The 15409-nt window shown below is 41.0% G+C and overlaps 1 protein-coding gene across 1 annotated transcript in view; it reads left to right on the top strand.

Annotated features, from left to right (window-relative positions):
* Nucleotides 1–15409, top strand: part of LOC142201092 (ATP-binding cassette sub-family A member 13-like) — a 91976-nt gene that overhangs the window by 34130 nt on the left and 42437 nt on the right. The window contains exon 8 of the mRNA XM_075271923.1: nucleotides 11354–11488. Coding sequence (XP_075128024.1) covers nucleotides 11354–11488 — 135 coding nt within the window. The remainder of the gene's footprint in view (nucleotides 1–11353; nucleotides 11489–15409) is intronic.

The raw sequence follows: 15409 nt of genomic DNA, 5'->3' as shown, positions 1-15409 counted from the left end.
CTGTTTGCTGCCCTCTAGGGGCAGCCCCCTTAACATCATGAATGACTCGTTTAGTGAGCCTAATAACATAATGCGGGGATTATTGCCAAACTAGTATTTCTATTCCAAAAGGAACAGATTCCCAGCTATGGACAGCACTGTCTAAATCTGTTGTATCTCCTCAGCATAGCATAGGGATACTAGTTTGGCAGAGTGAGAGACTATAGACCAGGATCTCAGTCAGCAATGTTTCAGTAAGTCTTTAGGAATCTCCTCAGTAGATGCCTAATGAAGTCCATTAAGAAACTCAAACCTTGGCCTTCCATGCTATATGGAGTGGAATCTGCTCTTTTCTTCCCAAATATTTTACTAAATGCACACATTTGTTGCCATTATCAACTATGTCCTCTAGGGGCACACTTGAGCACTTAACTACATTTGAAGTTACCCCTGGGACTGTTTCCTTCACAGCCAGCTCAACTTTGCCATTCACCTGAACAGATTTTGTGCTACCTCTGTTATTCACAACATCTGTTTTTTGGGAGTACAAGTAGTTATTTTGTGCAAATACAATTTCTTTATACAAAGTAGTATCATCTGACTTATGTCCATGCTGCACAGTCTCTCCAGGGATTAGAGCCAGTCACTCTCATTATTCCTTCTTACATGGCAGCATCTCTGGACGCAGCTCTGACCCATCCTGATAGTCAGACAGTGAGACTCTTTCCATCATCAACTTAGGAACTTTCATGTGAGACTCCTGTGTACTGTCCCTTTTATAGGGTTATCTAGAATACTGCTCCAGAACTGCTAGAATCAGGAAAAGTCTCTGCCCAACATGAACTCTACACATAATTCTGGTCACAATTTTACTGTCCTGAAAAAAAGTTTCAGACTCAATCAGATTTGTCTTACCAGTCTCTGAACAGCTCTTCAGAAACATTATAATGTCTGAGTGCACCCTGGAGATCTCTTGGCGACAATCCAGACTGTCTTACAGTGGGATTCCCCCACTACCATTTCATATGTTTTTATCTGCAGTTTCACTGGCCTCTCGACTACAGGACAATCAGATGCCCATTTTTCAGCCTGTTGGCACCTTGGAACGCACACCATCCACTGAACATTGGTTGTTTTCCTTACTGGCAACTTGGCTCTTTAGCTCTTTAACACCCTCTATATATGTTTGCCTGATAGAACATTTATGAAATACAACCTTTATAGATTACATATAAAAAGATTTACTGCTGGACACCGGGTACGGCTACACTGGTGGTTATTCGGACTTGCTACCCGTTACCATATGAATGCAGTCTTTTGTAATGCAAAACCACATAGAGAAGAACAATTTTATTTATTTCTCTCTAGTCCTCTCCCCACTAGTTCAGCATATGGTTACTAACAGAGGTGTGTTACACTCGTGCCTAAAATGTGGGTGTTTTTTTTATATTGACACCTCCCAGCAAACTTTTGGCCTTTCCCTCCCCTCCTCCCACAGTATAACACCCCATTTATTCACACTATATGGTAGCAGCCCCACCATACAGTATAAGATAAGATAATATATAATGTCCCTTAGAGGCCCATCCACACAGTGTAAGATCCAGAAATTTTGGGGTACACCACCCACATACTATTATTATACTCTGGGTTCTTTTCAGACCCCAAAGTTATCAGAGCCCATGGGGAGGTGAAGAACATAAAAACCAGTGTTACTTGCCTCTCCTGTACTGTATTTTAGGCCCTCTTCAATGAGGTCATATGCGGAAACGCATGGTTTTTCCTCTACAGACTTTCTGCTTCCATTACACTTATCTGTAAACCACCAGTGTTTCTATAGATAATTCAGCTGAAAATTATTTTCTACAATGTGTAAATGGGATTTGCCAGAATTCCATGCACTTTGGAGTTAATGTAAAATGCCACAGTGTTTTACAGTTCATGGGGCCCAGTCCTATGAGGAGAAAATGTTTTTCTTAAAAAAAATAGAAGGTATGCAATGTATTTATAATTTTAAGCAGGATAGGGAGCCCCTATTACATACATCTGCAATTTCCCCCCAAAAAATGGGAATTCCGTAATTTGGAAATATCATATAATCATATTTTATTCACAATAGAACACATATTAGAAATCCAGCGATAGACATTTTTCCACTTCATTTGAAAAAAATATTAAATATTAACACATCTCAAAAAAATTAAGAAAAGGGCCATGCCTACCAGTGTATAGTATCCCCTCTTCTTTTTGCAACAGTCTCTCTATGTCTGGGAAGTGAGGAGACCAATTTCTGGACTTTTGGGAGAGGAATGTCCCATTCTAGTGTGATGTAGGGTTTTAGTAGAATAACAGTCCTGGGTCTTCTTTGTAGAATTTTTTGTTTCATAATTGGCCAAATTGTCAGGATCTGAGATATTTATAAAATGGTTGTATGTTTTTTGGTGGTGTCGTCTGGGGATTTGAGCTGGTGTCCTGTGGTCGATTCTCTTTGCCACTGAGCTGTTGGGATAGTGGTTGGGTTTCTGCCACAGTGTCTACTTGAGCTTGCTTTGTGTCTTGGTGGATGCGAGCTATAGGTGTTAGGGAATAGCCAGATGATAATTCCCCAGAAGCTGCTGGAGAACTCTGGAGGAAGGGGCACAAGGGACAGTGAGCCCTAAGCTGAAGCCCCCAACTGTCCCTTCCTATTGCCAGGCCCTATCCTACTTAATAGGCGGCAACCACGAAGATGTTCCCTTCCTGTATAAGTGATACACAAAACGCAGACAAAACGAACAGCAACAAAGGGAGGTCAGCTAGCCAGGGTTCGGTAACGGTCGAGCAATGCAGTGCCAAATCGGTGTCCAAACGAATAGTCAGTAGGGAAAGCCAGAGGTCAAGGATTAGAATACAAGTAAATAAACAGCAAGGGAAACCAGCAAGCAAGAGGCAATAACAGGCACCAGTGTGAATGTGAGCAAAGACTAAATAGTGGAGGAAGAACCCGCCTTGAACCTGACAGGAAGGCAAGCTGTCAATCACAGGCAAGACAAAATTTAACCACTGAATGAACAGAGGCAACAAGGGCAGAAGACAGGTATGGTGCAAATACAATCACAGAACTAGAGCCGTGGTCACACAGTGCAACTAAAAACTTTAAGCAAATTATCAAACTGCACACACCTCCTGCGCCGCAGCATGTGAGCAGAGAGTGGCGCAGAGACCCGAACAGGCAGAGATGTTACAATAGGTGTGTGTAATTGTCGTCAACCTATCAGGTCTTTCTGGGGTCTGTAAAAGGCTGACTGCTGGCTTCAGTCCTTGCTGGTTTTCGTGGTTACCAGCTAGGATTCTTGGCTCTGTCTAGAAGTAGAGTTTATTTGGAGTTGTATGGTTTCTGAAGCTGAATTGGAAGGGGTGTGAGTTTTGTTCTGTGTGAGAGTCTGTTTTACCCTCAAACATTCCTTCTCATCCCCTGTCCTGCATTTCTGGCTGCCTGTCACTGTTTAGTATTAGTGAATTCTGTTTTGGGTTTCAGGTTTGTTTTGTCCTGTGATACCTTTCCTCACTACTCTACTGTACCTCTCCTCCATTCCTGTTGTGTGTTTAGTGGTTGTGCTGCACCTGTTAGTTCTTCAGCACATCCCATCCTAGTTAGTACTGTTTGCAGCTGCACCTATACTTTCACTAGGGGTAACCGCCTCTAGTTTCTCAGCCCCTAGCCTCTTTCAGCTCTCTTCCTACCTGTCTGTTTGCTCTTCACATTTAGGGAGCCAGTGGTTGTCGGGGCTGAGCTTAGCTTGGGTACAGCTGACCAACACCCTCAGGCAGAGCCTAGTTAGCCGTCGTAGCACTAGGGACAGCTTACCTACCCCGTTTCCCTAGTAGTGCTAGCACCATTCAGTACTACTGTTGTCGGGCATCTACACAACCGTGACACAAATCTTTTCTATTGGTAAAAGTTACTACAGACGGGCCACTTCTGCACATGGACTCTTCTTCTGTGACACCATGCTGTTATGATGAATGTAATATGTGGCATTGTCCTGTTTCTGACTTTTCAAAAAAAGGGGTTTGGCTTTGTGGGAAAGGGATGTTGCTTCATGAAATAGAGGCATGGTGTGACAAACACTGAGAAATCAAGAGAGTGGCTAAGTATTTAACATCCACAGCAGACAAGGTAATATTCAGTTCTTTCTCCCAGAATATAAATAGAAGAAAAGCTGGCTTTATGTCCTTGGCTAACCTAAGTGTGTGTGTGCAACAAGTAAAACCGTTTACTAGAGAGGGCTGTGTCTTTCCAAACAGAGTGATTATGTGAGAAATACAATTCTTCCCCAGAAGTTCACTACAACAGATTTTGAAGTTTAAGTAGTGGAGATAGGAGATTTTATGAGGTTAAAGGTGACCTTGAAAAGTGAGGTCAAGAGCCAACTTTGGCTGCAATGTAGCCTCCAAGTCTCCACCAATGCCCCCAACAGTGAATTGTCTAAAAATGGGTGTTTGCCTCCATGACCAGGCATCACTATATTGCTACAAAATTGGTTCCATGTTGCATTTACTCATTTGCAATAAGATAGTACTTTATGGAATAATATACATTTGTAATAGGTTTTTTCACCCTATCCATGGCAGGAAAGGCAAATCATATTCTATTAACAGACTCTTAACTTACTTCAACATAGGTGTATGTTTCAACAGGTACAGTTCTGATAAATGGTTGGATACATATATAAGTATTTAAGTTTTTAAGTCACCCGGATTAAAGGGGATGACTTATGTACAAGTTCCATGTCCTCTCGAGTGAGAGTAACATTTATCAAAATTCATTTTTAAACCAGAAAGTTTGCCAAAGTGGGCTGGCATGTCAGCTAAGTGAGTTAAGCCTGCCCTTGAGTTGATGATCATGAATAATAGATCAAGGGCAAAAGCAATTGCCTCTTGCATTTGCATTGGTAAGCTTTTTCCCCAATAGCATGGTAGAAGCAAGGTGAGGTAAAATAATAGGCACATTTTTGTTAATAGAGCAGAGAAAGGCCATTGGGGATCAGCCTCTTTCCAGGCAGAAACTGCAGATAACCTTATTTAATTCAGTAACAGTGATTGGGGCAGATAATTTGTCTGCAGCAAGTTTTCTTTTTTTTTTAGAGAGTATTTGGGGTAGAGGATTTAGAGTAGAATTTCAATATTTTTAGCTGATACTACACTCTGTAACATAGAGGAGGATAGTGTAATATTATAGAGGAATTTAGGCAAGCTGGAAGCTTGGACAATGACATGAGAAATGAGTTTTGATATGGATAAATGTAAAGTTTTGCATATGTACCATGAAAACACATGTTAGAATTTTGTATTAAATAATAAAAAACTGGGTGACTACTGTTGAAAAAGACGCGGAGATATTGGTGGACAATAAACTTAATTTTAACAACCAGTGTTTACGAGCTGCTGCCAAAGAAAATAAAATCATGGGCTGCATTAAGAGGAAATGATATTCATGATATTGTTTTTACATGATATTTGTTTATACAAATCAGTGGAAAGACCACATGTAGAATAATGTGTACGATTTTGGACACTTGTATACTGATGTTGCGCATCTCAAGTCACTGTTCAGGCTTGTAATTAGGCCTCAGCAGTCATGTAGGGTGCATCAATGAGGAAGGAAATAGGCAGAGCAGAGCATACAGCAAAAACTCAATGAAGAATGCTGCGGAAAAAAATGCAGTATGTTTATTTTGCGCTTTTTTTTTCTTCACAGTGTTTTTCTATGTGGGGCTTTAGCCAGAAAGTGAATTTCAGTACAGGATACCAGAGGTGCCAAACTTCATTTATAAAGTATATTACAACATTTACTAATGCTGCCAAAAAATCAAAAGGTGTCTGAAGTTTAAGTGCACTTTAAATGCCAGTGAAAGCTACATTGTCCTTATAGAAGATTGGGACAGTTCAAGTTTGATTTATAAAAAGATATACCCATTCCACTTTTTTCTATCGATTCTAAACAGTATAGCTCTCCACAGTATAGCCATCCATTTTATTTGCCATTTACCATTTGGCAGCAAACATTAAACACTTTCCCAAATTCCGCCACTATTAAACAATGGCAGTCACTCAGGATCTTGAATTAAAAACTCCAATTAACACTAAATAAATAAGTAAAACCCATACACCAGGGGCGTAACTACCGTGGTAGCAGCAGTAGCAGCTGCCACAGGGCCCGGGCCATTAGGGGGCCCGGTGACAGCCGCTACCGCTGCGGTTTTTTTTTTTTTTTTAAAAGTCCGTTACGGGCCCCATTCACTTGCCGATCCTGGCTGGGCCGGGATCGGCAAGTGACACTGCGGGGCCCACAGAGGCTATCATTATACTCGGGGGTCTTTGCAGACCCCCGAGTATAATGATCGGCACACCAGGAGGGGTAAGGTAACATAAAAAACAGTGTTACTTACCTCTCCGCGATCCTGCCAGGTCTCCGTCATTCGTGTCTGACGTCACATGACCCAGGCCAGCTTCCCGGGTCATGTGACGTCTGACGTCATTAAAGCTGGACAAGAGCGGACAGGACAGCCGACAGGAACAGGTAAGCAACTGTCTCTGTTCTTTTAATGGTTTTAATCCCCCGGGTCTCCGATTATTATACTCTGGGGTCTTTTCAGACCCCAGAGTATAATAAATGTTTATAGATGTCCACAGTGGGACATATGGGGACACTATGGGGGATAATACTGTGTGTGCAGGGGTACTATAGGGGTTAATACTGTGTGTACATTGGACACTATAGGGGTTAACCCCTTCCCGCCGATGGCATTTTTTGATTTTCGTTTTTGACTCCCCTCCTTCTAAACCCCATAACTTTTTTATTTCTCCGCTCCCAGAGTCATATGAGGTCTTAATTTTTGCGGGACAATTTTTTCTTCATGATGCCACCATTAATTATTCTATATAATGTACTGAGAAGCAGGAAAAAAATTCAGAATGGGGTGGATTTGAAGAAAAAATGCATTTCTGCGACTTTCTTACGGGCTTTGGTTTTACGGCGTTCACTGTGCAGCCAAAATGACATGTCCCCTATATTCTGTGTTTCGGTACGGTTCCAGGGATACCAAATTTATATGGTTTTATTTACATTTTGACCCCTAAAAAAAATTCCAAAACGGTGTTAAAAATTTTTTTTTCTAAAAGTCGCCATATTCCGACGGCCGTAACTTTTTTATACATAGGTGTACAGGGATGCATAGGGCGTCTTTTTTTTGCGGGGCCGGGTGTACTTTTTAGTTCTACCATTTTCGGGAAATGTTATTGCTTTGATCACTTTTTATTCAAATTTTTATCAGAATTAAAACAGTGAAAAAACGGCGGTTTGGCACTTTTGACTATTTTTCCTGCTACGGCGTGTACCGAACAGGAAAAATATTTAAAAAAATCAAAAAAGAAAGCTCAGCTCACCCATATATATCTTGGTTCCATAGGCTGTATAATATGTCCGGGGTGCACGGCACAGACACTCTATTCCGAAAGTGTCTAGTAATTCAACAAACATGAAGAAAAAGATGTCCGGCAGCTCTCCGATAAAATATAACTTTTAATGAAAAAATGTCATAAAATAACAAAAAATTGACATAGCACAGAAAAAAAAGGAAAAATGAAAACCCCCTAAAAACGCAGACGCGTTTCGGAACGAGATGTTCCTTCCTCAGAGCGTGTTTTTAACAATCTGACCTGAGTATATATAGCTAGCAAACATTACAACACTTCCGGTCATTAATTCAACTTCATTTCACCTAGGTTGATTAAAGGGATCATATACACCTGGATAGTCACAAGCAGGAAAGAAACATGTCATGATATAAATATACATACAAATAAAATACAGGTCTCTCTTTACCACAATTTACAAAAAGATCCTTTTCACTCTATTATCTAAAAAATCTACATCATATTTGTGACCTAAAATATATATATATATATATATATATATATATATATATATATATATGTACCTGTATCTCTGGGATATGTGCCTGTTCACATTCACTACCTCCGTTATTTCACAGTATATTACTTGACATAACAATAGTTCTAGATCTATTCACACCACATGCGTTTTATAAAGGGCAAAGAAAGATATTTCATATAAAAACCTACTAGATATTAGTTATACAAAAAACATACCCAGTTTTCCTCTCCACGACGGTGTAATCATAGTCGGGCTCTTTTAAACGGGGTAATGAAAGGACCTAGCATACTCGATTCCATGGCCTGAGTCACGTGATCCTTAGTAACCAATCATCGAATGGACACTCCCATATATACTCCCATAAATAACTCCTACTCCACAATAACATGGGATACCCATTCATTCATAAAGGAATCACGTGACTAAGAATGGCCAATGATCTACAAGAGGACTCTCCTTAGACAGCCGGAATAGCAAGATGGAAAAGAAAATTAACCTATAGCAAACATTCTCTTGAAAATACGTATATGTAAGACTATTAAATACCCCTCATGAAGCACATAATTATAAATGAACAATGAACAATGAATATCCAGCAATGATGGTGTACGGGGCAACAAGCAAATTACCACTAAGCATGAGAACAATGCCCTATACCCACAAGTAAAAAGCATCTTTGGTAAGTAAATAAGTAGCAATACACCTTACATTTAAATGGCTGTAAAGCTACCTAATAATATGTGTAATAAAGACCTAATAAACAGGAACACCTCAACTACATACATAACTAGTAAGCCACCTAATAGTATATATTGAAAAACTATTAAACTTCCTGATACGATATAATAGAAACCCAATAATTTTCGTATCTAATGACTATTGTTGTTACTATCTTTATTGTTATTTTAATTATTATTATTTTTTGTGTACTACCTCTAGAGGAAAGAATCAATAGATATAAGTGAGGTCAGTTTTAATATTCATCCCAAATGGGATCCTACAATTAAATTGTAGGATCCAGAAAGCCTCTCGTTGGAATAATAGTTTTTGCCAGCTACCTCCTCTAATGGGTTTGTCTACCCTTTCGATGGCATAAAATTCCATGGTAGATAAATTAGATTTATGTACTGATGCAAAATGTCTTGATATTCCAGACATGTGGTCTGAGGGGAATTTACTGCTATCGTTTATGTGTTCGGCTATCCGAATTTTCAACGATCTAGTTGTACAACCGACATAATCCATTCTGCATGCTGTACATTTGATGTTATAAACAACATGATGTGTACTGCAGTTCATAAAAGATTTTAGTGGTACTGTTATCTCTGACTGATAGCTTGAAATAGACCTAGTTCTTCTAGTATATTGACAAACATTACATTTATTAGAACCACATTTCGCAAATCCCATTATATTATTCTGAATTCCTTTTTTAGTGGTACACGCTCTGAGGAAGGAACATCTCGTTCCGAAACGCGTCTGCGTTTTTAGGGGGTTTTCATTTTTCCTTTTTTTTTCTGTGCTATGTCAATTTTTTGTTATTTTATGACATTTTTTCATTAAAAGTTATATTTTATCGGAGAGCTGCCGGACATCTTTTTCTTCATGTTTTTTAGGAAAAATATTTGTATAGATTTGTAGAGCGGGCGATTTCGGACGCGGGGATACCTAACATGTATATGTTTCACAGTTTTTAACTACTTTTATATCTGTTCTAGGGAAAGGGGGGTGATTTGAACTTTTAATAATTTTTATATTTTTTTATATTTTTTTTACTTTTTTTTTTTTACTTTTTTTTTTGCATTTATTAGACCCCCTAGGGGTGTTGAACCCCAGGGGGTCTGATCACTAATGCAATGCATTACAATGCTAATGCATTGCAATGCATTGCAAAAAAGCATCATCTCTTTTGCAGGCTGTATACACCAGCCTGCAAAAGAGAGAATTTGCAGACCGGCTGGGAGCCTTTAACAAGGCTCCCGGCTGTCATGGCAACGGGGGGTCGGCCCTGGAGCATGCTCCAGGAGCCGGCGATCCCTGCCAAAATGGCGGCGCCCATGCGCCGCCGGGAAAATGGCGCCTCCGGGGACCGATCGGAGGCATTAGAGCCGGTTGTCTACTGCTTGAAGCAGTAGACACCCGGCGGCTATGACGGCCGCCCGGCTCCCGGGCGGTCGCCATAGTTACAGACCCGACACGCGCCGTACTATTACGGCGCATGTCGGGAAGGGGTTAATAATACTGTGTGCATTGGACACTATAGGGGTTAATAATACTGTGTGCATTGGACACTATAGGGGTTAATACTGTGTGTGCATTGGACACTATAGGGGTTAATACTGTGTGTGCATTGGACACTATAGGGTTAATAATACTGTGTGTGCAGGGGACACTATAGGGGTTAATACTGTGTGTGCATTGGACACTATAGGGGTTAATAATACTGTGTGTGCAGGGGACACTATAGGGGTTAATACTGTGTGTGCATTGGATACTATAGGGGTTAATAATACTGTGTGTGCATTGGACACTATAGGGGTTAATAATACTGTGTGTGCAGGGGACACTAGGGGTAAATACTGTGTGTGCAGGGGACACTATGGGGGATAATACTGTGTGCATTGGACACTATAGGGGTTAATACTGTGTGCATTGGACACTATAGGTGTTAATACTGTGTGTGCAGGGGACACTATTGGGGATAATACTGTGTGCAGGGCTTACTAAGGGACATAATAGAGTGCGGAGGAGGGGGTCAGTCGAGGTCTTCGGCATCGGTTTGGGGAGGGGGGGCCCCATGTCAAAAGTTCGCCACGGGGCCCCGCCATTCCTAGTTACGCCACTGCCATACACATTAGATATCCCCGAGTCTGAGTACTCCCAGTCCACAAACTTATTCAAATATTTTAGCCATACAATGAATGCCGAAGCGTGAAAAAAGTTAAAAGAACCAAACTGCCATTGTTTCCCTGTTTGGATAAAAAGGAAGCATTCCTCAAAATGATTTAAATACTCCTTTTCCTTTACTTACACCTTTTTAGGCTAAGGCCTCACATAGCAGGCCGCAGCCATAAATCGTTGCAGGAAAAAACACGGAAGCAACGTATCATTGTCTTTCCCACAGAGCTTTTCACAGAAAATCTGCAGCGGCTTCCTCTATTGACTCTCTGCTTTCATTATACCAATTGGGAAACAGCGTTTCCATAGGTGTAACTGACATGCTGCAATTTCCAAAACCGCTGCATATTTTTCCACATGGGGCCCTGACCTTAGGGATATGTCCTTTACCATTCTTTTTGTCTGAACCAAAAGTCCAGCAATTTGTGTCACAAAAGAGCAACCAAAATCTTCCATCTCGAGCTTTCTTAAATCTTTTCTGTTTAACCTCTTATTAGGCATATTAAACCAATATCTTATCTTTTGTACTTCTTACAGGTATCAGGGGCTTTATGCAGTCGCTTGAATTTGACTGATCACATTGACAAGCTGGTTGGTACTTACAGCAAAGGCACGAAAAGGAAATTATCTATTGCCATAGCGTTAATCGGTCGACCTCAAATACTACTGCTGGTAAAATAGTTTAATAGTAAATATAAGCAGAACAGGCATTATGAGAAAACTACTAGTTTGTAAGGAGTGATACACATTTATTAACATGTATTATAGGACTGGCATAATTACTGTTTTATCACATACAGGACAAAATAAGAAAATACTTAGTAAAAAGAAATGATAGCTTAGGCCTTCCGCACATGACCATGTGTAGTCTCCGGGATAGTAAAAATTATTGTCATATATTAGACTAGTTTTACTTTGGTATCTATTTATGATGTAGACACACCTTCTTATTACATGTTGTGCACATGTTAGCTAGTTTGCTGTTTTATAGCTGTGACATCTGTAGGACTATTTTCAGTTTTCCTTTAGCTTCCTGTACCTAAATAATTCCCCACATTGAAATCAGAAGAAGCTGTCGGTAGCCATGACAGGCAGGAACCATCTAAAGGCCCCTAGACCTACCAATGTTGCATTGCCTCTAAAGGAAGATTTTTTTTTTTTCTAATTCCACCCTGTAAATTTTTTCTAGCTATGCAAATCATATGGAATATTAAATGTTGGCATTAGAACATATTAAAAATTCCAAATATTGTGTAAATAGGTATGTGTACAGACCAAAAATAGTAACAAGGGATAGAAGTGGGATTTTATGTACACTAAAATGTAACTTTTATTTGTTTGTTTAAAAAGTTTCAGTGATAACAAATAAATAAAATACGTTCAAAAAAGGCATGTATGATTTGTCTTTTCTGCCCACACTCACCCCAGATTCACTAATAATGTAGCATCGTAGGTGATTAAACTGAATCCCTTAGATCCCCACCTACGGACATTAGATGTAGCAAATGTAGCAAATATAGCACCACATACAAATGTCAACCACTCAATATTCGATTCACTTGTAGTGGCTTAGGAGGGGAAATGGCATTGCTATACTCAATTTAGAGCTAGTCTCGGGCAACTAGAGCACTCAACTATTTTTCTTGTGAGTTACAATCACCTAGAGACTCAAATACACATGCCACAAAACTCACTGTGGATCAGCATGTAAGAAAAAGCCCAAAGTCATACACTCATCACTCCACTTAATTTGTTGTAGCTTGGGAGGGGGGATGACATTGCTATACTTAAGTTTGGGCTAATCTCGGGCAGTTGGGACCTTTAGCTCTTTTTCTTATAAGCCACAGTTACCCACAGACTCATACACACATGCCAGACAGATCGCTATATTAAGCGTATAGAAAAGGCCTGACGCGTTTCAATTAGCTCCTGCGTGGAGCTAAATCATCAGAGGCTCAATAGGAACGTGCTGTAAATACAGCGCTGTTTAAACGAGCTTCATACACGCTCGGTCGGTCATAGTTTTTGACCGCGCTGGGCGCTCACCAGAGCCGGGTATTTAAACCCAAAAGCTCCGCATCCTGTAATCACGTCAGAGGGGGCGCGACTACTGATGTCATTGGCGCCTCCCTCCTATGCCGACACAGGGAATACCTCGCCTTACAATTCCACCAGCGGGGCGTGATTAGAACAGCGCGATATGCGCTCCAAAGGGTCAGACCTACGTCGCGGTACCGCTCCGTCAGTACATAACTTACTAAGTGGACGATCAGGTAAGTAATTGTGCCCTCCAAGGACCAATCCTCCGGTCTACATGATACTCTGATATACTAAAAGGAATACATCACCCGATATGGACTGTACATGCCACAACCATTGCAAGACTTAATGGATAAGGACTATATCCTGGCAGCAATAAGATACATTATTATTAACTGCACAGATTACTAACCCCATGTTAAGATATGAAACGCATGGATTTAAACACATTGGGGAATGGCCAGAATAATTTAGCTACAATCCTAAAAAGATCAAAAATACGTCTGTATCTACATGTGCATAATAAAATACACACAGCACTTAGATTCCTCTAAGATGGTATTTATGAATAGCTAGACATTCATTCTATATATAGAACTCTTTTAAGATGGTATTTATGGATTCTATATATAAGAAGCATAGGATATGTATTCGTTAAGGCCCTTTGGATGTACCGAGTCCATTAGGAAAATCCACCTTGTTTCCCGTTGGATCACTTTTCTATCAAAATTGCCCCCTCTTGGGAATGGCAACACTTTCTCAATGCCTTGAAACCGAAGACACCCCACATCTCCACCATGCTTTTCTCTTACATGTCTTGAAATTGGGGTCACTTCCTCACGTAATACATCATTAATATGTTCACGGATCCTCCTGCGGAACTCCCTAGTTGTTTTTCCAACATATTGGAGTCCACAGGAGCATGATGTTAAATAGACCACTCCTGTTGTCTTGCAATTGATGAACGATTTGATGTCATAGCTTTTATGAGTATTGGCAGATGTAACCACCTTGCCTTTTTGAATAAATTGGCATGCCTTGCACATCCCACAAGGGAATGTGCCCCTAATCTCTGCCCGCTGTCTATCCAGCCAAGTATCAGCCGACACTTCTGGGGGCAAGAAACTGTTCACCAGCCTGTCCTTTAGATTCGGACCTCTACGGTAGGTAATGCTTGGTTTAATCCCCACCATAGAGCCTAACAAGGGGTCCGTTCTCAAGATGCCCCATGAATTATTCAAAATCTGCTTAATCCGTTCAGCCGCTCCATCAAAGGTCGCGACCATCCGAATTTCTCCCAACTCCTGTTTTTTCTCCCGCGGATTAAGAAGCTGTGTGCGGTCTGTACTTAATGCATGTTGGTACGCATTCTTCAACACCTTATCTGGATATCCTCTTCTCTTAAACCTGCCTCTCAAGTCCCTGGACATGGTCTGAAAATCCGAAATGTGGGTACAGTTTCTTCTAACCCTAAGGTATTGACCCTTAGGTATCCCTGATTTTAATGGACTTGGATGCCAGCTACGCCACTCCAAAAAGGAGTTGGTAGCAGTTTCTTTTCTATGCACACAGGTCCGTAACCGACCTGATGGCTCTTTAGAGATAATGAGGTCCAGAAAGGTCATCTTCTCCTTTTGTATGTCATAGGTGAAGTACAGCCCCAGGTCATTGATGTTTAAAGACCCCACAAAGGATGTAAACTCCTCCCTGGGCCCGTCCCACAGTATGAACACGTCATCAATGAAACGGACCCAGAGGAGAATCCGCTGGGTTCAAGCATCCATAGCTTCGCAAAACACTCTCTCCCTCTCCCACCAGCCCAGGTAGAGATTAGCGAACGATGGGGCACAGGGGCTCCCCATCGCCACTCCCCTGAGCTGGTGGAAGAGTTTACCGTCAAAGGAGAAGGCGTTCCGCTCCAGGATGAATCGCAGGAGTCTAAGGACAAATGCATTGTGACCATCGAATTGGCCCCCACGTGTGGCCAGGAAGGCCCCGACAGCCCCACACCCCAAATCATGGGGTATGGAGCTGTACAGGGCCTCCACATCCAAGCTCGCCAGCATAACACTTTCGGACACCTGAACGTCCTCAAGTCTGCGAAGTATGTCCATAGTATCCCTCAAGTAGGACGGTAAACTTATTACAAAGGGCCTAATGATGTCATCCACATATAGACTGGCATTTTGGGTTAATGAGCCAATACCAGCTACAATCGGGCGCCCTTTTAAGGGCGAGAACCCTTTATGTAGTTTTGGCAGAGCATAGAATGTAGCTTGGATTGGATATTGGGGTATTAAAAAATCTCGCTCAGCGGCACTGATGAGGTTACTGTTCTTTGCCTCATTCACTATCAAGGTTAGTTCATCATGATAACCCTTGATGTCAGCCCTTTGTACTATTTCATAACACTTAGGGTCTAATAGAATGTCATAGCACATGCGAGTGTATTGATACCTATCTAGTATCACCAGGTTTCCCCCCTTGTCCGATGACTTGATAATTATTTTTGTATCATTTTCCAAGTCCATCAGTGCCCTGCCTTCAGTCCTA

The sequence above is a fragment of the Leptodactylus fuscus genome, chromosome 4, assembly GCF_031893055.1.
Source record: "Leptodactylus fuscus isolate aLepFus1 chromosome 4, aLepFus1.hap2, whole genome shotgun sequence".
Lineage (NCBI taxonomy): Eukaryota > Metazoa > Chordata > Amphibia > Anura > Leptodactylidae > Leptodactylus > Leptodactylus fuscus.
The sequence above is the reverse complement of the archived record's forward strand: the minus strand, read 5'-3'. Positions and strand labels throughout refer to the sequence as shown.